The sequence below is a fragment of the Hypanus sabinus genome, chromosome 8, assembly GCF_030144855.1.
Source record: "Hypanus sabinus isolate sHypSab1 chromosome 8, sHypSab1.hap1, whole genome shotgun sequence".
In the NCBI taxonomy this organism is placed as follows: domain Eukaryota; kingdom Metazoa; phylum Chordata; class Chondrichthyes; order Myliobatiformes; family Dasyatidae; genus Hypanus; species Hypanus sabinus.
In genome coordinates this window covers 139,674,535-139,698,798 of record NC_082713.1, presented here as the reverse complement: position 1 = coordinate 139,698,798, position 24,264 = coordinate 139,674,535, and the positions used below count along the sequence as shown (strand labels likewise).

General features: G+C 39.1%; 1 protein-coding gene across 3 annotated transcripts in view; it reads right to left on the bottom strand.

Annotated features, from left to right (window-relative positions):
• Window positions 1-1,750: 1,750 nt before the first annotated feature.
• Window positions 1,751-24,264, bottom strand: part of dnm1l (dynamin 1-like) — a 51,803-nt gene continuing 29,289 nt past the window's right edge. The window contains exons 10-20 of one of the 3 annotated variants that reach the window (XR_009513669.1): window positions 20,201-20,321; window positions 19,482-19,637; window positions 17,687-17,776; window positions 16,559-16,651; window positions 15,566-15,622; window positions 14,985-15,050; window positions 13,947-14,129; window positions 13,213-13,322; window positions 6,831-6,990; window positions 5,725-6,480; window positions 1,751-2,557 (exon numbers count right to left, since the gene is read on the bottom strand). Coding sequence is in view for 2 of the 3 variants with exons in the window: in XM_059978008.1 (XP_059833991.1) it covers window positions 6,424-6,480; window positions 6,831-6,990; window positions 13,213-13,322; window positions 13,947-14,129; window positions 14,985-15,050; window positions 15,566-15,622; window positions 16,559-16,651; window positions 17,687-17,776; window positions 19,482-19,637; window positions 20,201-20,321 (1,093 nt within the window). In the remaining variant the exon portion in view is untranslated. Of the gene's footprint in view, window positions 2,558-5,183; window positions 6,481-6,830; window positions 6,991-13,212; window positions 13,323-13,946; window positions 14,130-14,984; window positions 15,051-15,565; window positions 15,623-16,558; window positions 16,652-17,686; window positions 17,777-19,481; window positions 19,638-20,200; window positions 20,322-24,264 lie in introns of those variants that run through there. The other 2 variants (XM_059978008.1, XM_059978009.1) reach the window with 2 other exon arrangements.

Sequence of the window (24,264 nt, the reverse complement as noted above, 5' to 3'; positions counted from 1 at the left end):
GCGTGTCTGGAAGAAGTGAAAACTTTCCTGGGCAGCAAAGGGCTCACCTTTCCTGAGCTGGAACAGCCAGAGTGGCTGGAAAAGCTACACTTCATGGTAGACATGACAGCGCACCTGAACACGCTGAACACAGCTCTTCAGGGGAAAGGACGCACAGCCCTGCACATGATGGAGGATGTTTTGGCATTCGAGCGCAAGTTGACAGTGCTTTCCAGAGATTGACAGAAAGGCACTTTGTCTCACTTCCCCAATTTGAGAGAGTTCAAACAAGGTCACGACATGATAAATTCGGAGTATTTACATTCTGCAATTATCGCAATGCAAACATCGTTTGGGAAACGCTTCTGTGAGTTCAGAGAGGAAAAAAAAACACATTATCCTTCCCGGTCACTTCCCTAAGCATCGATTCATCTCTACTGAATACGACTGCATTGGCAGGTGTGAGTAAACCTGATCTTGAGATGGAACTGGCCGACATAGCCGACGAAGACATATGGGTGTCCAAGTTTAGACGCTTGACAGCAGACCTTGAAGATGTTGCCCGTCAGAAGGCCGTTCTTGCTCAGAATCACAAAAGGAGTGATATTGAAAACCTCCTCCAACTGGACAAACTTGTGTTCGAAACATAGAATGCTTTCCCCGACATTTATGTAAACATTAAAAAGTATGCGCTTGGAGTCCTGTCGATCTTTGGATCCACATATGTATGTGAGCAGGTGTTCTCCAACATGAACTTTATTAAAAACAAACCGCGCACGCCTCACAGATGACAGCTTGCGATCCTGTGTAAAGATGAAGGTGACGTCATACAGCCCTGATGTGCAGACGCTGTGCGCTGAGGTCCAGGAGCAGAAATCCAATTAACCAAGTATGATAAATATTTTAATTGCCTATTGTTTTACGTATATTCATATTTTTTCGTTGTTCATTGAAATAGTCCTTTTATTTTTCAGGTTGACAGCTGGCTGACGTTATTTTTGGTTTGCTGCTGGCGGAAAATTTAAGTTCGGCGTTTTTCATAAATACAAGAAGGACTCAAATAGACATTGAGTATTTTACTTAAAAGTAACCTTCAACCCAACGTCTTTTTTTCGGAGTTCAAAATGTGTTTGTTGCATGCAGAAATGTAATTTCGTTTTCTCTGCAGGAGTTCATCAATTTCATAAATGCAACACATTATAGTTTGTTTATACATAGCATAAAGGCAAAAAAAACGTTGTATGCAGTGTTATTTCATTTTAAATGTCAAACGGGTTTTGCGGCTCCCAGTGTTTTATTTTCTGTGGGAAACGGGTCCAAGTGGCTCTTTCAGAGGTAAAGGTTGCTGACCCCTGCGGCCTAGGCATACAGAATCTGGCTGACCTCTAATGTCATTGCTGTGATTAGTAGTGGCCTCCTGGCATGATCTCAAGACTAGGATGTTATTATGACCTTGATCCAGGCATTAAAGTAAAGCTGAGAGTCATCCTATCAGCATGTCACACATATTGGTGATGCATAGTGATGATGTCACTTATTAAAACTTTGACTTGAGTCAATGCACTTGTACCTTTCTGCACCAGAGTCCATTACCCTGTCTGCAATACCTAGGCTGAAGCTTCCATTCAATTGCTTCACAGAGTTTTAAAGTTTGATTATACTGAGGATTGCAGCCAGTTGTGCAGTTGCTTTATGCATTACATTTAGTGCAAGGCAAATAGCTAATGTACAAAACATTCTATATGTACTTATGGCAATTTAAATTTATTCAGTTCATGTGCCTTAATGAAAACCTTGATTAAATGTCTGTGGTTGTGTGGTACATATACCAAAGTACAAATGGTAACATGTACAAATTAAAACAAAAACAATACTCAACACATGCAACACCAATGTTTAAAATTTGTTAGTTGAGATTTTCATTGTCAACATTCTTCTGCAATGCTTTACAGTATTACATACAGGTTAATGAAATGAAACACATTCAAGCCATGTAAGTCTTGGTGCAAGCCAACAGGAAACTTTCTCCTTGATATACCATCAAAACCCTACGAGCACAAAGATGATGAGACTGTTACAGTGATTTATTATGAACACAATTATCTAATTAACAGAAATGAGCAGAACTAAATTAATACAAATAATATTCACTTAATAGCCATGCATTACCTTGTTCCCACAATCTTTTGTTAAATACAATTTGCTCAATACAATCACAAGCATAGGAAGATCCCAGTTTCAGTTCCCTGAATGTGGTAATTGAATTGGTTTCAGTTACCAGTTACACCCAGCACTGCTGATTACCTAGAAAACCATACTGAAAATATTTCTGTTGACATCAGGTCAAAAATCAGTTGTGAAGTATTATTTTCATGTTATAATTGTTCATTTTATAAATATCTACTGCAACAAAGTATTTTTTCCCCCACTTAACATGAAAAATTTTTCCTTCTAGAGCAAGTTTTAACTGTAGAGCTACTATAATCAGTTGTATCTTCCAGTCAGGTGTGAAATTTCTTGTCACTTGTGATAAATTTGCATACATGGTGCCACCTTGAGGTAATGTACTTCAGTACATCTGAAATTGGGATGTAAATTGGTATTACATATGGTAAAATGGCAATTGGATTAATGATAATTTCACTTTAACAATGGCTAGCTAAAGTTGCCCCTTGACCAGCTGGCACCGTATTTACTATTTTACTTCTGCTCTGAAGTTCAATTACATTGAAGGCAAAGAAGCTGAACACCATTACGCATTCGGTACAAAAGAAAACAGATAAACGATCAATCTCAGTGCTTTAAAATTACACAATGAGCAGTAGGAACAGTTGGTTTCTATGATACCTATTGTTCATTATTAATAGTGAAGGGGGTTCAATTTTCACTGGCTTTCATGATAAAGACAGCACACCACAACTGCCTTAGGTTACTAATACTTCAATAGTAAAATGAAATGATTTTCAAGCTCAAGTTCCTTAGCATCAATATCTCAGAGGGTCTAACCTGGATTACAACTTACTGATGCAGCTATAAAGGCAGCAGCAAGACAGTGACTATATTTCATTAGGAATTTGAAGAGATTTGGTTTGTCAACTAAACACTGGAACTTCTGCAGATGCACCATGGAGAGCATTCTGACTGGTTGTATCAGTCTGGTATGGGTGGGGGAGATGACTACACAAGATGAAAGGAAGTTGCAGAAAGTTGTAAAATTAGCCAGCTCCATCATGGGTACAAGCCTCCACAGTACCCAAGACATCTTCAAGGTGTGGTGCCTCAGGAAGGAGGCATCTATCATTAAGGACCCCATCACCCAGGACATGCCCTCTTCTCGTTGTTACCATTAGGAAGCAGGTACGGAAATGTGAAGGCACACGCTCAGCGATTCAGTAACAGCTTCTTCCCCTCTGCCATCTGATATCTGAATAGACATTGAACCCATGAAAACTACCTCACTAATTTTTTAAAAAATTGTTTTTTTGCACTATTTTAACTATGTATAATGACTAATTCAGTTTTTTCTATTTATCATGTATTGCATTGTAACGGCTGCCACAAAGTTAACAAATTTCACGACATATGCCAGTATTTAATATGCCATTAAACCCAATTCTGATCTTTCAGAGAAGCATTCGACTAAAGAAGATGCTTTACCCCATATATAGGTAAAGAAAACAATGCTTCTGAATACAATTCTCTCAACAATTATTATTTTCAGTATTTGTAGTTTAAAATTCAGGTCACTACTGAAATTATTTTTCTGTTTGACATCTACTACAATAATAATCATATTATTTTAGTAATGTCCACTAGTTCTAATAAGAACCTAATAGGACTAATTTTAACTGATGCTCAAACCCACAATACAGTGACATTTTTCAGAAAGCTACATTAAGTTAAACACTAGGGAATGATGGTATTAAATGCTGAGCTACAGTCGATGAACAGCATCCTGACGTTGCAGCAACAACATTACACTCAACGTCAGTAAGATGGAAGAGCTGATTGTGGACTTAAAGAAGGGTAAGACGAAGGAACACAGAAGGATCAGAAGTGGAAGGAGTGAGCAGCTTCAAGTTCTTGGGTGTCAAGATCTCTGAGGATCTAACCTGGTCCCAACATATCGATGTAGTTATAAAGAAGGCAAGACAGTGGCTATACTTTATGAGGAGCTTAAAGAGATTTGGCATGTCAACAAATACACTCAAAAACTTCTATAGTTGTACCATGGAGAGCAATCTGATGGGCTGCATCACTGTCTGGTATGGAGGGGCTACTGCACAGGACCAAAAGAAGCTGCAGAAAGTTGTAAATCTAGTCAACATCTTGGGCACTAGCCTACAAAGTACCCTGGACATCTTTAGGGAACAGTGTCTCAGAAAGGCAGCATTCATTAGTAAAGACCTCCAGCACCCAGGGCATGCCCTTTTCTCACTGTTACCATCAGCCTGAAGGCACACACGCAGCAATTCAGGAACAGCTTCTTCCCCTCTGCCATCCGATTCCTAAATGGGCAATGAAGCTTTGGACACTATCTCACTTTTTAAAAATATACAGTATTTCTGATTTTGCACATTTTTAATAATCTATTTTATGTAATTGATTTACTTGTTTATTTATTATTTTTTTCTCTCTGCTGGATTATGTATTGCATTGAACTGTTGCTGCTAAGTTAACAAATTTCACGTCACATGCCAGTGATAACAAATCTGATTCTGATTTTTAAAATTTTGGTTTTTCCACATTTGAATCTTCCATACCTAAAAAGATCTGAGAGCAAGTTACATGGTAACAGTCAACTAGGTCAAGCTCCTCCAGTTATTCCCAAAGAACAAATATCATGCATAACCGCATTACATTTCAGTCTCTTGCACCAAGATTAGTTGGCTTCAACATTAACAATCCTGAATGGATTCTAGTTCATATTGATGTTTGTTCCAATTTCTCAGCCTCTAATCATCAGCTTCTTACAAACTGTTTCAGTGACTGTATTATAGTTGTTCTGTGCATTACTAATGGATTTCTTACTCCAATACCATGAAAAAGAGCTGCAAAGATCACGCATTGGGTGTTGGCAACAATGAAGCAATTGAAAGTGCTTGAGATACTACTAATCAAAAAGCCATTAGGAACAAGAAATATCTGCACACCTCTGCAGCCTGGAAGCAACCTTGGTTGATTCATGACTCTTGATATCTGTATTAACACATTTACTTTATTCATTTTGAGCAGTTGAATTGAATGAATACCTTCTCCTGATTTCCAAGTATTGTTTCTTGAAAGTACATTGGATCTGAATTAATCTATGTTGAATGTTAAGTTACAAAAGAAATATAAAAATTACATTAGTGTAAGATGTATTATGGAAAGTGACTTTTATGACCGTGATGACATTGGTGAGAAAGCTAATGTCTTTCTGTATCAAAAAACTTACTCTGCATCACCCAAAATAATGGAAGCTTGACAACAGTAAACCAGCTAAAAAAAAGTCAACAAGTTACATATCGCTTGATTTGGGGAGCAGCATACAATTGATCTCATCGCACAATTGGCTTATGCAATACTCACTTGATCAATTTTGGGCTTAGTTATATTTCAGTGTCATGACTGTATTCTTATTACTAACATTCCATTACACTAATAATTTTACTAAGGCATAACTGTTCCACTTGTCCCTGATTCAGTCTTCAGATCTAACCGAACTAAGATAAATAACAAAGGGGGAGCTCCTAATTTACTTACAACTAGCCTTCTCCAGCTGTCCTGGACTTCTCATAATTAACCTTTTCTGCTAGTTGCTCCCTTCAACTCCTGCTGTGATGGTCTGCTGCTTATGACCTGGTCCCAGCATCAGCTCTCATTCCAGAGGGTCCATTTCTCCTTCTTCATGAACATAATGGGAAAGATGTTAGAATTTGCTAGGTCTTCAGGTTTGTAAATCAGCAAGAAATGTTCATAAAGGTGGCATTTGGTCCTTTGCTCTCAACAACAGGGTAAAAATTTAAATTATTTCAATCTCTAAACAGACTATTCTGAAAGTAAAGTGGAAATTTTTAAGTGTTTCATGGGCAAATGAGTAGTTGTTTTAAGTATTTTTGAGACAATATAAAACTTAATAGGAAATCACTACCTACATAACAAGGAAACATGAGAGGATTGGAGGCACAAGATTCCAAAGGTTTCTATTTTCCAAGTTAAACTTACAATGTTTTCTATCACCACAAAAACTATGAGCCAATATTACACAATAGGAACAACTACAAAAAAAGACATTTTATGGCATTAGGTTTCTATAGTTTCTTCAGTACCAGAGCCAACAGTTCATAAATATATATTTTTTAAAACATGTTAAGCAAATAAACAGTGCATTTTTCAATTCAGCAACATTCAAGTAATTGCCGTGTCCTCTTAGGCAAACTTTAGGATATGTGGCAATAGGCTTCACCACAGATGTGTTTCTCGTATTTCTGCAATAACCTGACTGGCTCGTTGCAAGGCCTGTGTGGGAAGAAGAACAGTCGGTCAGGTTTTATGTATCAGTACTTGTATACAACTCTTAACTGGTTAGGCAAAAGAATTCACCAAGAAAATAGTACTGTACAAGATAAAACAATTGCCATAGACAGAAAATTGTTATTCTAGAATGTTCATGCACATGGTTCCTTTGTGCAAGTTTGATTCAATCAGGCCAAAAAAACATGAGAAAAATCAGACATTTGTTTTTCTTTGGAGAAACCTTTGGAGGCCAACAAAGCAGTTTCATCAAGCCATAATTCACAAATACGCAATGCAATTCTATGAACTGAGGTTTAGGAAGATTATTTTCTGGCTCAATTAATAGTTAATACCTTCAGCATGTCTGCAGCTTCCTTCCGGCGCTGGGCCATGTCCTCAGACTCAGTAAGAAGGTCTTCTAACAGCATTGACTTGTACAGTTGACCAACAAGTTCACTTTGAAGATTGTCTTTCACATAATTAACTAGGAAATTCATTACAGCTTTTGGCACACTGAAAAGTGTAGAAGTATATGAATATTACTTTTATTGACAAATTACATTGCATTATATTCATAGCAACTACACAGGGAAATGAGAACAGCATTAAACTCAACTAGTTACCTGGAAGAGGAGGATTGCAGCTTTAATTGTGAATTTGACACCACAGCTGCATTGTGTCCATAATTTTGAAATGTGCTTATTTTCAATCAATTCTAAGTTTAATATACAATATTACTTTATTCTACACCTTAATTATAATTTCTGTGCATTCAAGTGATCAATCAAATCCTTAACTTTCTTTACTCATTTTGGATCAACCAAGCCAGTACTGAGAAGTAAAATTTTACACTCCATCTTCAAACATTCTCAAACTAGCTTCAGCACAGAGTAGCTCCAATAACTTGATTGTTTGCATTTGAACTCAAATCCCCAAGGTGAAAGGGTACAGCCTTTTGTGTCAATGAAAATTGTAAATTGTCAATAAATTAAATATGTTATCTATTTAAAATAAAAGCCAATTATGAATAGACATACAACTGTTGAATGGCAGAAGTCCCTAGACCATCCATCCCATTACACTGTAATAGAGAAAACTGAAAAAGTTTCAAAAAGTAGTGTAAATGTAAAGTAGTGTAAAAAAGTAGTGTAAAGTAGTGTAATTATAAGAATAAAATAGAAACAGAAATTGCTGGACAGACTCAGCAATTCAGGCAGCTTTATAGAGAGAATGTGCACAGTCCTGAATATCAAGTCATATACTAAACCTGCCCAGGCTTTTAGGATGAAGACACCAAAGTAGGTGGTGTCAAAGACATGGACATTTGTTTAGTTTAGGTAATCATGAGGTATTGCATTTTGGGAAGACAAATCAAAGTACAGTTTTCACAGTGACCCTGGTATGTGTTGTACAACAGACGGGCCCAAGCGTACCAAGTACTGGAAGTAGTGTCACAGATGGGGTGATTAAGGAAGGAGGCTTTGACACACTGGCTTTATTGTGTATACAAGTTTGTATGTTACAATTGTACAAGAATTTGGTGAGAGCATATTTGGAATATTCTTTGTTTTTTGTCAGACTGATAGAGGAAAGAAGTCATTAAATTTAAGTGGACAATATTGGGACTGGGTTGTGGAGAGAGGCTGAGCAGTTTGGGATTTCAGTCAGAGTTACGTAGGAGAAGAAATCATGAAGAGTACAGATAGGGTATATTAGTACAGCATTTTTGCCAAGGTTTTGGAAATCAAGAACTATAGGACAGAGTAGCCATCTAGTTCTCAGAACCTGCTGGCACTCATCAAGTATGAGGCAAGTCCTAAGACCTAGGTGCAGAATTACGCTATTCAGCTCAGTCAGCCAGCCCCAACATTCCATCATGGCTGATTTATTGTCCCTCTCAACCCTACTCTCCTGCCTTCTCCCCATAACCTTTGACCTGCTGATTAATCAAGAACCTATCAACCTCCACCTTAAATATACCCAATGACTTGGCCTGCACAGGATATATATTTTACAGGTACAGAATTAGACCATTCATCCCATCAAATCTGCTCCAACAAAACTGATTTATTATCAATCTCAACCCCATTCTCCTGCCTTCTCCCTGTAACCATTAATGCCCTAATTAAACAAGAACCTATCAATCTCTGCCTTAAATATACCCGATGACTTGGCTTCCACAGTTGTCTGTGGCAAAGAATTCTGAAGATTCACCACCCTCTGGCTAAATTTTTTCCTCATCTCTGTTCTAAATGGATGTCCCTCAATTCTGAGGCTGTGCCCTCTAGTCCTAGACTTCCCCCAAAAATGAAAACATCCTCTTCACTCTATCCAGACCATTCAATATTTGATAGATTTCCATGAGATCCCCACTCATTCTTCTAAACTCCAGTGAGTGCAGGCCCAGAGGCATCAAATGCTCCTCATATGTTAACCATTTCATACTTGGAATCATTATCATGAACCTCCTGTGGACCTTATTCAATGCAAGCACACATTTTCTTAGATAAGGGGTCCAAAACTGTTGTCGCTACTCCAAGTATGTCTGACCAATGCCTTAAAACCTCAGTATTACATCCTTGATTTTACATTCTAGTCCTTACTGATTCAACATGCAAGTTAAACTATAGGGAATCCTCCAAGAGGCCTCCCAAGTCCCCATGCACCCCCAATTTTTAAAATTTCCTCCCCATTTACAAAATAGTCCAACTATATTCCTCCTGTCAAACTGCATGACCATACACTTCCCTATACTACATTCCAACTGCCACTTCTTTGCCTGTTCTCCCAATCTGTTCAAGTCTTACTGCACATATCCTGCTTCCTCAACACTCCTACATCTTTCCAATCACTAAAGTCAGGCTAACTGGCCGATAATTTCTTTTCTTCTGCCTCCTTCTCTTCTTAAGGAATGGAGTGACATTTGCAATTTTCCACTCCTCAAGACCCATTCAAGAATCTAATGATTCTTGAAAGATCACTGCTAACGTCTCCACAATCTCTTCAGCTACTTCTTTCAGAACCGTGGCGTGTAGTCCATATGGTCCAGGTGAGTTACCTACCTTTAGACTTTTATGCTTCACAAGTATTAGCAGTGACACTTACTTTTGCCCTGGACACGCTTACATTTCTGGTGTCCTGCTAGGGTCTTGCATGTTGAAGACTTAAGCTCCCCCAATATCTCTATGTCCCCTATTATCTCTCCAGAGTCATTTTCCAATGGTCCGATATTTACTCTCATCTTTTTTTTAAAAAAACTTCTTACACAGGTTAAGTAGCCCCTACCGAAATTCTTGGGACTGGAAGTGTTTCAGATTTTGGATTATATAATGAGGTAGCTTGGGTTTGTCATAATTTCCAACTCTGAATTTATGTGCTACCAGTAAACAGTCTTTGTCTTACACTTGTTCATCACACCTGTACTTAAGAGTAAAATTATTACATACAACTGGAAAATATTATGTGTGCAGCGTAACAAAAGCAACACAGCAGCATTGGAAGAGTACCTGAAATCAGGTATTGAGCCACAACAAAAACAGCAGGCTTTCAGTCTCTACCTATGTTTTGATTAAAAGGTAATAGTACACTCCATTTGCATTTTATTTTTTTAATGTTTTATGTAAGGTATAAAACCAATTGTGTTAAATTTTCATCAGCAATGATCTTCACAAGTCCTTAGTGAACATCATTACCTTTAAAAATTTAACGCCGTGTCTTTTCTTAAATTTCTGCAACCAGTTTGCTGAATATTCAATTACCTTCAATTTTCAGTTTGTCATGATAGATTTTTACCGTTGAGTGGCATATGTTTACTCCAACGCAGAAGAATATATTCTTTCAATCCATGATAGAGATCTTCATTTTTCACTTTATGCAGCATTTTTCATTAACTTCTGTTCAATACATATGTGAGGTGACTTCTCAGAACTGCCTGTGATGAGCACAGACCTGTTCATCACCTGGGAATCTTCCCAGGAATGTGTGAAATTTTCCATTTATGACATCAGCTCAGTGCTCAAACATAAATTTGGATTTCAAAGGATTTTGAAATTTCAGGTAAGGGGTACTCAACTTGTATATCTGGAAAAAAATTTATATCCTCTTTTATATTATTGGCTAGCTTACCTTCATTTTTTTTTCCTCTTTATGGCTTTTTTTTTTAAGTTGCCTTCTGTTAGATTTTTAAAAGCTTCCCAATCCTCCATCTTCACACAAATTTTTGTATTTTTATAAGCCCTTTCTTTAGCTCTGACGCCATCTTTGATTTCCCTTGTCAGCCACAGTTGCCTCATCCTCTCTTTAGAATACTTATTCATCATTGGGATGAATCTTTTCTACGCCTTCTGAATTTCCCCCAGAAACTCCAGCCATTGCTATTCCACCATCATCCATGCCAGTGTCACCTTCAATCAACTCTGGCCTGCTCCTATTTCATGCCTCAGTAATTCCCCCAGTCCAATGTGATAATGATACATCCAAACTTAAGTCTCCTTCTCTAAAAGCACGGTAAATTCTATCATGTTTTCATCACTGTCTCAAAGGGCTCCTTTACCTTAAGCTCTCTAATCAAATCTGGTTTATTATACAATACGCAATCAAGAACTGCTTTTCCCCTTGTGGGCTCAACCACAAACCGCTATAAAAAGCCATCTCAAACATTCTGCAAATTATCTCTTGGGATCCAGCACCAACCCGATTTTTCCAATCTACCCGCCAATTAAAATCCCCCACAACAATCATAACATTGTCCTTTTTTCTTGCATTTTCTATCTCCCGTTGTAAAAGCTACTGTTTGAAAGCCTGCATAACTTCCATCAGGGTCTTTTTACCCTTGCAGTTTCTTAACTCACCCAAAGAACCCAAATCTTCCAATCCTATAAGGATTTGATTTTATTATCTACCAACAGAGCCACTCCATCCACTCTGCCTACTGCCTATCCTTTCGATATAATGTGAATCCTTGGATGTGAACACCCAACTATGATCTTTCCGCTACAATTAGGAGATACTACAACATTACATCCGCCAATCTTTAACTGCACTCCAAGGTCATCTACCCTATTTCATACACCGAGTGCATTAAATATAAACACCTTCAGTCATGTATTCATCACCCTTTTCGATTTTAGTCCTCTGCTACACTTTAACATCCCATTGACTGCAATTTTGCCCTATCATCTGCCTGTCCACTTTACGCAGCATGCCCCATCCTCATCCCTATTACTCCGGATCCTATTCCACATACGAAATTAGCTTAAACCCTCCCCAACAACTCTAGCAAATCTGCCCACAAGGATATTGGTCTCCCTCAGGTTCAGGTGTAACCCATCCTTTTTGAAAAGATCATACCTTCCCCATAAAAGATCCCATAATCCAGACACCTGAAACCCTGCCCCCTGCACCAATTCTTCAGCCACACTTTCATCTGCCAAATCATCCTATTCTTCCCCTCTTTGGAATGTGGTAAAGGGTGGCAATCTAGAGATTACTACCCTGGAGGTCCTGCTTTTCAGCTTTCTGCCTAACTTCAGGACCTCCTCACTTTGTCATTGGTGCCAATATGTACCATGACTTCCGGCTGCTTATTCTATAAAATGCCACGGACTCAGTTCATCACTGACCCTGTTACCTGGGAAGCAACATACCATTTGGCTGTTTCTTTCATGTCTACAGTATCTGTTTTCAGCTCCTCTAATTGTGGAAACTACTGTACACCTTTTCTTCTTTCTTCCCTTCTGCACCAGAGCCAGAGACCAGTTCCTCCCTGGCAAGTTGCCCCTCCTAATAGTACTCAAAGTATGATGGCCACCTAGATACTCCGCCTATTCCTTTTCCCTCTCCTGACAATCACTTAGGCACCTGCTTCCTGCAACTTCACTGCAGTCCCTATATGTTGTTTTTGAGTGTTGTCAAATCATCGTTGACATACGGCGACCCTATGGTTAGTGTAGTTCTACACTGGGTTTTCATGCCAGGTTATGGAAGTAGATTGCTAGTCCTTTCTCCTGCGTAGATACCACTGCTGCCCAGGTTGGGACCTGGCCAGATCTGAACTCAAGACCATTCACCTTGAAACCCAGTGCTGATACCACAGGCTGGCCCTGTTCCTACACATCACATCCTTATGAGCCAGAGGTCAAGCTGCTGCTCCAGATCCTTAACATAGTCTCCAAGGAGTTGCAGCTTTATGCATTTCATGCAGATATAGTTACGAAGGAGATTGGAGGTCTCCCAAGTTTCCCATATCTCACATAAGGAATATACCTGTATCATTATGTTCAGAGCCATTCTCAGTGCACTAGCTATGTACTATCTGAAAAATTAAAACTTACTAGAAACTTTCTTACTTGGAACCTCCACCTGTCATTGCTCAAGCCTGCTGAGCCACTCTCATAATGCCCATTCCAATAATGCCTACTCTGCTTACACCTCACTGGCCCCTTGCGGATTGCTGTCCAATGAGAAAAAAGCCGAAATGCACCCGAGCTTTTTCTAAAGCTTGCACTGTGTCACCAATGACCAAACTCACGCACTGGTTGCTACCCGCCACGTTTTCCAGCTTGTGTTACACGAACTAAGAACATAAGCAGGAGGCCAGATATCTGTCTGATCCGGTCTTGGCCTCAATATTTTCATTCCCTTTTACGCTCATATTCTAATTTGCAGTTGAAATAGAATTTAAGACAACATTACAGAGACTTTCAGTGTTGAATACCTGTTATTAGAGAAACTTACCTGTCCTGGATATTTTTTCTCACGATCAAAAAGTAGGATTTAATCAATCTTTCAATCACTTCACAATCTCGTTGCTCCCGTGCTGAAAGTTTACGTGAAACAGGAACACGCTACGAAAATAACAACGATTTTAATAACTGCATGTCATAGCCAACACACAGAGACACAAAAGCACCTGCTTGCATTGTTTGCAAATACTCTGATGGAGAAAATGGAAAAGGAAACAAAACGGAACAGTGGTCATTGATCCTGTTTGGTTACTGTTCTATAGATTTGTTAAGTATGCCGGCAGAAGAAGAATCTTAGGGCTGTATATGGTGACGTAAGTACTTTGATAATAAATTTAACTTTGACTTTGAAAGTCGAGCTCTTTTGGCTTGATTTTCCAATAAAAATACACGAATAATGTCATGTTCACCATTGTTCATCTGCCCTCTATCCTAAATAAACCTTTTCACACAGATAATTTATCTGTACCTGCATTTAATCACTGTGCCAGAACTATTCTCACACGGGGGGGGGGGGGGGGGGGGTCAATACAAGGTGAAGAACCAGGAGGCAACAACAAACAATGACAGACTAAATTTAAAGGAATTTGGTAAGGAAATACACCAATGTTAATAGGGTAAAAGATACATTGAACCTTTCACATAGGACCATTGCCGCAACTGTTCACATTTTCCAGCAACACTGCTAGTCAAGGAGAGAGAATTGAAAAGGGAATTGCAGCCTACCACATCAAGGAAATTTACAGATGGTCCCTTGTGAGGACTGCCGGCAGCAGGCTGCTTTGGCTTTTCATCAGATGATCCTTCATCGGGCTTTGACGTGGATGAGATTTTCAACATCCCTCTCCAGTTTCCAGCTGATGCTCCATCCTGATTCCCATTCTGTAATTGAACTTCCTTATTTAAAGGCTGAGATGGAGTAGCAGAAAACACTAGTTAACACAGTACTAAACATATCCAGTTTTTAATATCAACCACAAACTATGTCTAAAAGTAGCCAAGTTTACAATGCACGCTTATAACTATAAAACATGGATTAGAAAGTCTGTCTTAAGGACATGGAGGCTTTGAAAATGATGCAGGAGAGGTCACCAGGATGCTGTTGCCTGGATTAGATAATAGCAGTGGTAAGGAGAATTTGGATAACTTGGGAGAGTTTTCTCTGGAGTAGAGGCTGAAGGACTGATAGATGTTTCTAAAGGTATGAGAGGCATAGATAAGGTAGCTTTTCTCCCAGGGTAGAAGCTTCATAGAGGGCATAGCTTTACGGTTGGTGGGAAAGAGGCTGTTTAAAGGAGAATTAGAGGAGTTTTATTTTACAGGGTAGGTGTTGGAAGTGCTACTGGGGCAATGGTTGAAGCTGACCCAATACAGGCGTTTAAGAGGCATTCAGAGAGCCGCATGAAGAGGCAGGCACTGGAGGGGTACAGATCACATGCAAGCAGGTAGGTTTGATTTGGCATTTTGGTTGGCAGAGAATTTAAGCTGAAGGGCATGATCCTGTGCTGTACTACTGTATTCCATGTCATAAGAAAGCGAGTCAAAGACCAAGGAAAAGTGCATACATAATCCTCCACACCAGTATTACTTTATATTCTTATTTATTTGTGGGAGGGGGTTGTTTACATGTGGGAGGCCAGTAACAAGTCAGTTCTTTTCATAAAACTGTCAGAGGATACAAAATGCATTTTCAATACATTAAGACAAATTGGAGCAAAGCCCAACATGGAGTACAATAAAACACACAGCAGATGCATAACCAACCTTCCCCTCCAGCTCAGCAGAAGACTCCTGGGAAGGAGCTGATATAGCACTGGAAACTTTAGAAGGCTGCAGCATGGAAAGAGAGTAAGAAAGTTTATTTGTGAAACCAAATATTTATGTGCAATTCATACAGCACCCTTACCATTCTTACAGCTGCTTTACAGAAACAATATGAATAAATAAATCATTATTTATAGCAATAATGTTTTCATGTCAACCATGCATCCTAATAGCATTCAACAATTCCAAGGCAACAAAAATCCTTTAAAAACCACAAAAGTAAAATAATTCAAAACTTTTTCAAAAATTGAAAATTCAAAAATTCAAAACTGCAATTTTGCAGTTGCCTGCAATTTTCTGACATTCACAAAGAGGTTTATTAATATTGTTCAGGTGGATGCCAAACGAAAGACTTGATTGAGTTGCTTTGTGTTTTTCCCCCTTTCCAATTCACACATTTGATGCTTTTCACCACCTCCTCGGCTCACCATCACTATTACCACAAATGGTAAGGAATTTGCCCTGCAGAGACCAGGATCAACCTGTATTCACCGCTAACTTGAATTTCCATTAAACCTTACCTTTTCTCGAGACAAAGCTCCAGGTGGCTCCCTTGCTAACCGGTTACGTCTTTGTTCCTGAGAAAACAGAAATCACTTTAAATACAAAAGTCAGATATTTAAAAGGATAAAGTAGAATTTTAGAAACCTATTTTTTCCATCCTTACATGTTCCTACGCCAGTGATACAAGCAAAAACATCTATTACCAAAGACAATATTAAACCAATTTATTCCCAGAACTCTGACAGGATTGGTGAAGGCACACCATGGTGACAGCTAGTCTGTGCACGACAGCAACCTACCTCTACCCCTATCCCCACCAGAAAAGCTTATGGTCACAAATGTAACTCCCCAGTTCTGAAATCAGAACTATGGTGCTCCAATACAGTACAACACAACTGAGAGACGTATCTGAACCTGAATTTACTCTTCTAGCAAAGTGTGGCAAAATATTCAGTGGCTATCTCTAAATAAGAGCATTTAAGAAGCTTTTCCTTCTCTTATCAATTTTTGTAATGTTCTAACTTAGCCGTGAATGTTACTTACTCATTGAAATAGTTAAGAAGTTGAAATTAGTTGACAGGGGGAGGTTTACAGAATCACTCAAGAACCCATTAAGTCACACAAAATGCTGGTGGAACACAGCAGGCCAGGCAGCATCTATAAGGAGAAGCACTGTCGACGTTTTGGGCCGAGACCCTTCATCAGGACTAGATGAAGTCTAGTCTTCATTAGTCCCGATGAAGGGTCTCGGCCCGAAATGTCGACAGTGCTTATCCTTAGAGATGCTGCCTGGCCTGCTGTGTTCCACCAGCATTTTGTGTGTTGTTTGAATTTCCAGCATCTGCAGATTTCCTCGTGTTCACCCATTAAGTCATTCAAGTTTTGGAAATTTAAAAAGGAATTTGTAGAACTACATTTTATGTTTCACCTATGAAACATCAACAGTAAGTAAATAAGCACACAAGTGTGAATAATAATTAATAGTAATCAGAAATTTTTGCAAAACTTACCTCTATATTACTATTCAAAACCCCACAGGCATCTGCAAAGTCAGGGTGCTTTGTATTGATGTATGCAAGCTCAATGGCTACTAAATTGTGGACCTAGAAATAATTAAAAATCCTTGAAACAGCAAAAGACAAAGGTGCAAAAGCTAGCTGTACCAAGCCCAGCTCGTTAAATGTGATTAACTCAAAGACACAGGCTTAAAGTGATCTTTAACAATTTGTGTCCTCATAAAATTCAACATATAGTTGCCCATTAATTCAGAAGTTTACAAATGTTTATGGAAAGGAATTCTTCAATCACAGATGCAACATGATACCAGCAGCTCTTTTCAGAGATGGGGTTCAGCCAAAGATAGCTGCAAGCCCAGATCTTTGTAGTATACAGAGACTGCGAAAGGTGAAATCTATTTGCCTACTACTGGAGTTCTTGTGCTGTCTAGTTCTGCTCCTATGTCTAACGGTCTTATGGAAATAAGATTACTAATGAGCGGAGAAACATCAGAATTTTACAACACTTTACATAAGAGTGTCTATGCTATCTCTTTTTGAAGTATATTGGAATCACTGAATCCAACTTCACCTTTAATGCAGAGCATTTTCTCCTTGACAATTACTTTTACAGGCTCATCTCTAGTTTCAGCCACGTGAATGGTTTCATTTTAATATCTGAGAATGTATACAGTATACAACCTGAAATTCTTACTCTTCACAGACATCCACGAAAAAATAGAAGAGAACTCCAAAAGAACTAACAACAATGACCTACCACATTTTCCAGTGACTGTGTGACTGCATTATATTTTGTCCTTTTCCTGAAATACCTGTGAGACCAGTTCTGGCTCTGAGGAAACCTACCTCATTTCATTCCATTATTCCAAAACATTGCTACTCCAACAACTCAAGGCCAGGGAATTATTTTTTTAAAAACATATATTTAATTGCCTAATATCACTGCATCGAGTCTCCTTTTATTATTCAAGGTTTTACAATATATTAAGATTTTAATCACTGGATGTGATTTCATAGATCAAATATCAACACTCTACTCCTCCAAATAAGCATGAAAGAACTTGCAATCAAAAGTTGATCAGAATCAAGAAGGAGAACATGTACTGAGTCTTCACAACTTACCATATCATTGGTAACAGGCAATCTCCTGCGCAACAATGATGTCACAACTTCTACAATGGCATCATGGAGTTTTGGAAAACGGAGCAATTCCTAATAAAAAGACACGACAAAATACACCAGAAGATCAACAGAGTTGAACATTGAAGCATTCAGCTCCACTTTAAATAATAACTAGTTCAGATAAATTTCAGTTAAATTGGATTAGTCAAAATCAAAACAGCAGATGCTGAAAATATTTGACAGGTCAGACTTCATCTGTGACAACCAGAATTAGCATTTCTGACCCTTCATCACAATGCTCAATCATACCTAATTAATGTACCAAGGAACTGATCATAGACTTCAGGAGAAGGAAACCAGAGGTCCATGAGCCAGTCCTCATTGGAGGATCAGAGTAGAGAGAGCTAGCAACCTGAAAATTTCGAGTTGTTATTTTATCAGAAGACCTGTCCTGGGCCTAGCACCTAAGTGCAATTACAAAGCAAGCATGGCTCTACTTCCTTAGGAATTTGTGGTGACTCGGCGTGAGATCTAAAGCTTTGACGAACTTCGATAGATGTGCAGTGGGGAGCATATTGTGGAATGCATCACAGCCTGGTATGGAAACACCAATGCCTTCGAACAGAAAATTCTACAAAAGAAAGTGGATAAGGCCCAGTCCATCAAGGGTAAAGCCTTCCCAACTATCGAGCACATCTACACCAAACACTGTTGCAGGAAAGCAATATTCTGCATCAAGGAGCCACAACACCCAGGATATGCTCTCTTCTCACCGCTGCCACCAGGAAGAAGGTCCAAGAGCCTTAGGACTCACACCATCAAATTTAGGAACAGTTACTAACCCTCAAACATCAGGTTCTTGAACAAAGAGAATAACTTCACCTGCCCCATCATTGAAATTTTCAAATAACCAATGGACTCACTTTCAATGACTCTTCATCTCATGCTCTCATTATTTGCTTATTGATTTGTATTATTTCTTCTTTTTGCATTTGCAGTTTGTTGTCTTCTGCACTCTGATTGAAAGATTTAGTTTGGCAGTTGTTCATCGATTCTGTTATATAGTTACTATTCCATAGATTTGTTATTAACATTTGTTAATAACAACCTCCATAGAGGCTGTTATTCTATCTGTATATGTGGGAACCAGGGTTGGTGCGCGGGAAGTTTGGCGAGGAGAAGCGAAGAGGGAGGACGTGCAGGAAGCGCTCTGGTAGACCACCGTGGTTTGTCCCAGTCCGAGGGTTATGGAGTTCGGAGGAAATTGAATGGCGGACTGAGGATATTGTGTGAGCTCCAACCTTGTGCACGAACTGTATAATCTCTATTCTTGGTGGCATTTTATTTTATATTTTTGTTTCTCTCCTAACCCCAGAGTCACAGTAAAATTTATAAAGTGTAATCATTTAAACGTACATTGTGTACTGACTGATATTTTACATTGTAGGTTTGTGCCGGGGTACATACACAGCATCTATGCAAACGTCAGACACAGTTTGGCAGGTAGACAGCAGTTTTCCCTAGATGAATGTGGGTTAATAGAGCTGAGTGTTACAAATGATTGCGTGGTTTTGAATATTATAATTATTCACATACACTCCTACGACAACAGTTTGCATTCTTCAGTACTAAGATAAACTCAGTGGGAAAAGTTAACAGTTATATTTTGTTTTAATTGCTTTATATTTTCAATATATACAGTACCAATTATCAATAAAATTCACTGAACTGGCATTTAGGTAGTCACTCTTTAAATAAGACCGGACAGCACAGAATGATTGAGAAGCCTGTGTACCTGTGTGCTGTATGTGCTGCAGTGCTGTATAATCCTTTGCATTTCTTCATGGACCAGTTCAACACACCGCAAGCTTGGTTCTTCCAGACGTTTAATCTGTCGCTTCACTAACAACTCAAAAGAGATTTCGGGAACAAAAAGTGCTGGACGTGGACCCTAGATACAACAGATTAAATTAATACCTCACTCCCCTAAAGGCACATTAAAATATGTACCAAAGGTTCTAAACAGAACATCACATATGAGAAGCAGATGCTTTTCCAAGTCAAGTTCTTGCAAAATGAATGTTGCCCGGAGGAGATAAAGAGGTATATAATTAATACTATTTAAAAAAGTCATTGGCATAAACAAAACACTGCACATTATCATGAAAGATGAAAAGAAGCAAAACATACATGTCAAATCTGGGCAAGTGAAAAAAAAGAACAGCAAAAGCCCGTTATCCAGCACTTAAAGCTCTAGGTACATTCTAGTAACAGGTTTTCTCAAGATCAGTCAACTGAGCAGCTTTAAGGGGTTTTAGATAGGCAGCAGGAACCAGAAAATTTGAAACATGCATAAAGAACTGAAAACCAAATTTCCTAATTAAACAGCATTTTCTAATAACAGACACATCGTCTGACACATATCAGATAACAAAGCCTTTGTACAAAATGGAATACATCAAATTCTTATTGTTTCAAGACCTTGACCCTTAGAGGTGGGCTCTGCCTACTCACAGTAGCATTTCTGATTGCAGTGAGAATGTCAATAGTATTGAGTCCACCCAGTGCATCTACAGATTCCAAAGTACGTCCAAACGTTTCATGAAAAATGTAGCATATTCTTGCTCCACCACAACTAGAAAGAATATTAAAAAGTGGTTAGATAGTTATCCCCTCGCGGATAAATCTCAAATTTCTACGTAAAGGCATTTACATTACTGCACAAAAATCCCTTGTAGTGCATTTGTAGTAAAGTGCAAGTAGAATATACTTTTGATGAGTGACAGAGTAATTTGATTCAAGGACAAGCAGCAGAATAGCCTCCTTTTGCACTGTAAGCATTTAATTTTTCTCCTGCCCATTCTTCCTAACCTTGAAAATTGTTTCCTTTTCGGAATTCATTTTTTCTAGTTCTAACAAGGGGGCTTGGACTTGAAACATTTGCACCTCTTTCCATAGATGCTGCTTAATCCAAACGTTTCCAATAATTTCTGTTTTTGCACAACCTTCTCTCTAGAACACCTGAACTGCTTTACTCTAGTAACACAATTATTGGATTTCAGAAAATCTCTTCTACACCCTGCAGAGCCTTTGAGCTTTTTTAGTATGGCATCCAGAATGGGACACAATACTCCAGTAATATAAAGCTCTTAATCCACATGCTTTTAAAACCAGTTTCTCATTGTTCTTCTATTTTCAAGGAGCTATACAAACATATTCTCAGTTCTTCCACTAAAACATATTTTAGAACAGCTCCCTTAGGGTTAACATCCCTACTTATTCCAGAGAAATAAATTTCATCTATTAATCACTACCCTAATTCCACAAGTCTCTCATCATCTCCGAGAATTCTGTTACCATCTTCCTGTAGATCATCACAACGCTGAGCTTTGTGCATCTGATAATTTGAAAATGGTGGACTGTATATGCAAGTCTAAACCATGAGGCAAACAATAAGGTTTTACTGAGTGTGTCTCAAGTAGATTACCCTTTTTTTACTGCATCTTTTGCAGCTTCCTCACTGCTGAACTACTGTAAGAAATCACGTTATCAATTTCTTTCTGTATATCAAAACCAGAAGCTGAAGTTGGCCATTTGTTTCCTTTAGCTCCATCATTCTACAATATCATGATGGTAAACCTAACGCTGTATTCCTGTATATATAGTCATAGAACAGCACAGCATAGAAACAAGCCATTCAGCCTACCTAGTCCATGCCAAACCATAAATCTGTCTAGTCCCATTGACCTGCATCTCGGCCATAGCTCTCCATACCCCTCCCATCCATGTACCTAACCAATTTTCTTTCAAATGCTGAAATCAACACAACCACCGCTAGTGCTGGCAGCTCATTCCACTCTCGCCACCCTCTGAATGAAGAAGTTTCCCCCATGTTTCCCATAGACATTTTACTTTTCACCCTAAACCTATGACCTCTAGTTGTAGTCTCACTGAACCTCAGTGGTAAAAGCTTGCATTTACCCAACTATAACTTTCATAATTCTGTATAAAGGACTTCTATCAAACTCCCCTCAATCTTCCATGCTCTAGTTCTAACCTATTCAAACTTTCCCTCTAACTCAAGTTCTCAAGTCCCAGCAACATCCTTCTAAATTTTATCTGCATTCTTTCAGTCTTTCCTGAAGGTAGGTGACCAAAACTGCACACAACACTTCAAATTAATCCTCACCAATATCTTATACAACTTCAACAAAATATCCCTACTCCTGTACTCAATACATTGATTTATGAAGACCAATGTGCCAAAAGCTTTCTTTATGGCCCCATCTACCCCTAAGACCACTTCCAAGGAATTATGAATCTGTATTTCCAGATCCCTCTGTTCTTCCGCGCTCCTCTGTGCTCTACTACTCACATGCAAGATCTGCGTTGAATGGTCCTCCACCTTACAAGTGTCTGCATTCAATTTCATTTGCCATTTTTCCAGCTGGTCCAGATCCCATAAGTTTTGATTGTCTTCCTTGCTGTCTACCACACCCCCAATCTTGGTGTCATCTGCAAATTTGCTGATCCAGTTTACCACATTACCATTCAGATCACTGATATCGATGACACACAGCAAACAGACCCAGCATTGATCCCTGCAGCACGCCACTGGTCACAGGCCTCTAGTCAGAGAGGCAACCGTCTTCTACCACTCTTAATTCTCTCGCAAGACAAATGTCTATGTTCTCACTGCTGCATTGCCTCACATCTACAGACTGTGTCCATCTACCAAGTAAATAAAGATGTAAAAAGTCTATTTAAGATCTTCCCCATCTCTCTCAGCTCCAGTCATAGCTTACCACTATGATCTTCCAGAGGTCCAATTTTGTCCCTTGCTATCCTTTTGCTCTTTAATATATCTGTAGAAGCTCTTAGGAATCTCCTTCAGCTTGTCTGCTAGAGCAACCTCATGCCTTCTTTTAGCCCTCCTGATTTCATTTTTAAGTGTTCTCTCACATTTCAAGTACCTCATTTGTTCCAACTTGCATATACCTGCTATGTATCTCCCTTTTCTCAACCAGGGCCTCAATATCTCTTGAAAGCAGAAGTGCACTAAATCTGTCATCTTTACCTTTTATTCTGACAGGCACCTACAAGTTCTGTACTCATAAAATTTCACTTTTGAAGCCTCCCACTTACCAAGCATACCTTTGCAAGAGAAAAAAAAAGCACATGCAAATCTACACTTGCCAGGCCCTTCTGATACCATCAAAATTGGGCTTTTGATCTTAGAATCTCAACCCGAGGATCAGACTTGTTCTTTTCCATAATTACCTTGAAACTAATCGTATTATGATCACTAGACTCAAAGCTTCCCCCCACACACCAGTCCTATCTCATTCCCTAATAGGAGATCTAGAATCACTCTCCCTAGTTGGGACTTCTAGGTACTGATTAAGGAAGCTTTCTGGAACACATTTGACAAATTCTTTCCCATCTAGCCTTTTTACCATATGGGAGTCCCAGTCAATATGTGAAAAGTTAAAAAAGAAATCACCTACCATCACAACCTTATGGTTTCTTGCAACAGTCTGCAATCTCTCTACAAATCTGCTCCCATAAATCCTATGGGCTGTTGGGTGGTCTAATATAATCCTGTTAATCTTTCTTATTCCTCAATCCTACCTATTGTCTCACTAGACAAACTCTCCAATCTGTCCAGTCTGAACATTAACATGACATTTTACCCAAGTAGTAATGCCACCCTTCCCACTTTATTCCAGGTTTCCATTGTTTTAGTTGTGCTAGGGAGGGATTAATGAGCTTCCAGTCCTGCCACTCCCGCAACCAAGTCTCATTGATGGCTACAATGCTGATCCATGTTCGAAGTTCATCTGCCCTTCCCACAATACTCCTTGCATTGAAATATACACAGCTCAGAAAATTGGCCCTACCACGTTCAACCTTTCAACTCCAGACTTTGTACGTAGGCTGAACAACACCTTTGTCCACAACCACTCCTCCACCTGTTCTGGTACTCTGGTTCCCGTACTCTGCAACTCTACTTTAAACCCCATCTCCACCTCCATGCAACATTAGCAAAACCTTCCCGCCAGGACATTAAACCCCTCTCCAGTTCAGATGCAAAATGTCTCTTCTGTATAGGTCCCACCTTCCCTGTAAGAAAGCCCAATGATGCAAAAATCTTAAGTCCTCCTCCCTGCACCATCCCCTGAGCCACATGTTAAACTGCATGATCTTTCTGGCCTTGCTACGAAGTGGCATGGGCAGCTACCCTGAGATCACTTCTCTGGAGGTCCTATTCTTAACTTAGCACTCAACTCCCTGAACTCATTTTGCAGGACGTCATCACCCCTTCTTCCCATGTCATTGATATGTACATGGGCCAAGACCTCTGGCTGTTCACCCTCCCACTTACGAATGTTGTCCCTGACCCTGGCACCCAGGAGGCAATGTACCATCTGGGAATCTCGTTCTGATCCCCTCTCACTACAGATTCCTCTCCTCCCCAATTCTATTAAGTCATAAAGCCAAACTCAGTGCCAGAGACCTGACTGCTGTGGCTTTTCGCTGCTAGATCATCCCTCCCAACAGTATTCAAAGCAGTATAT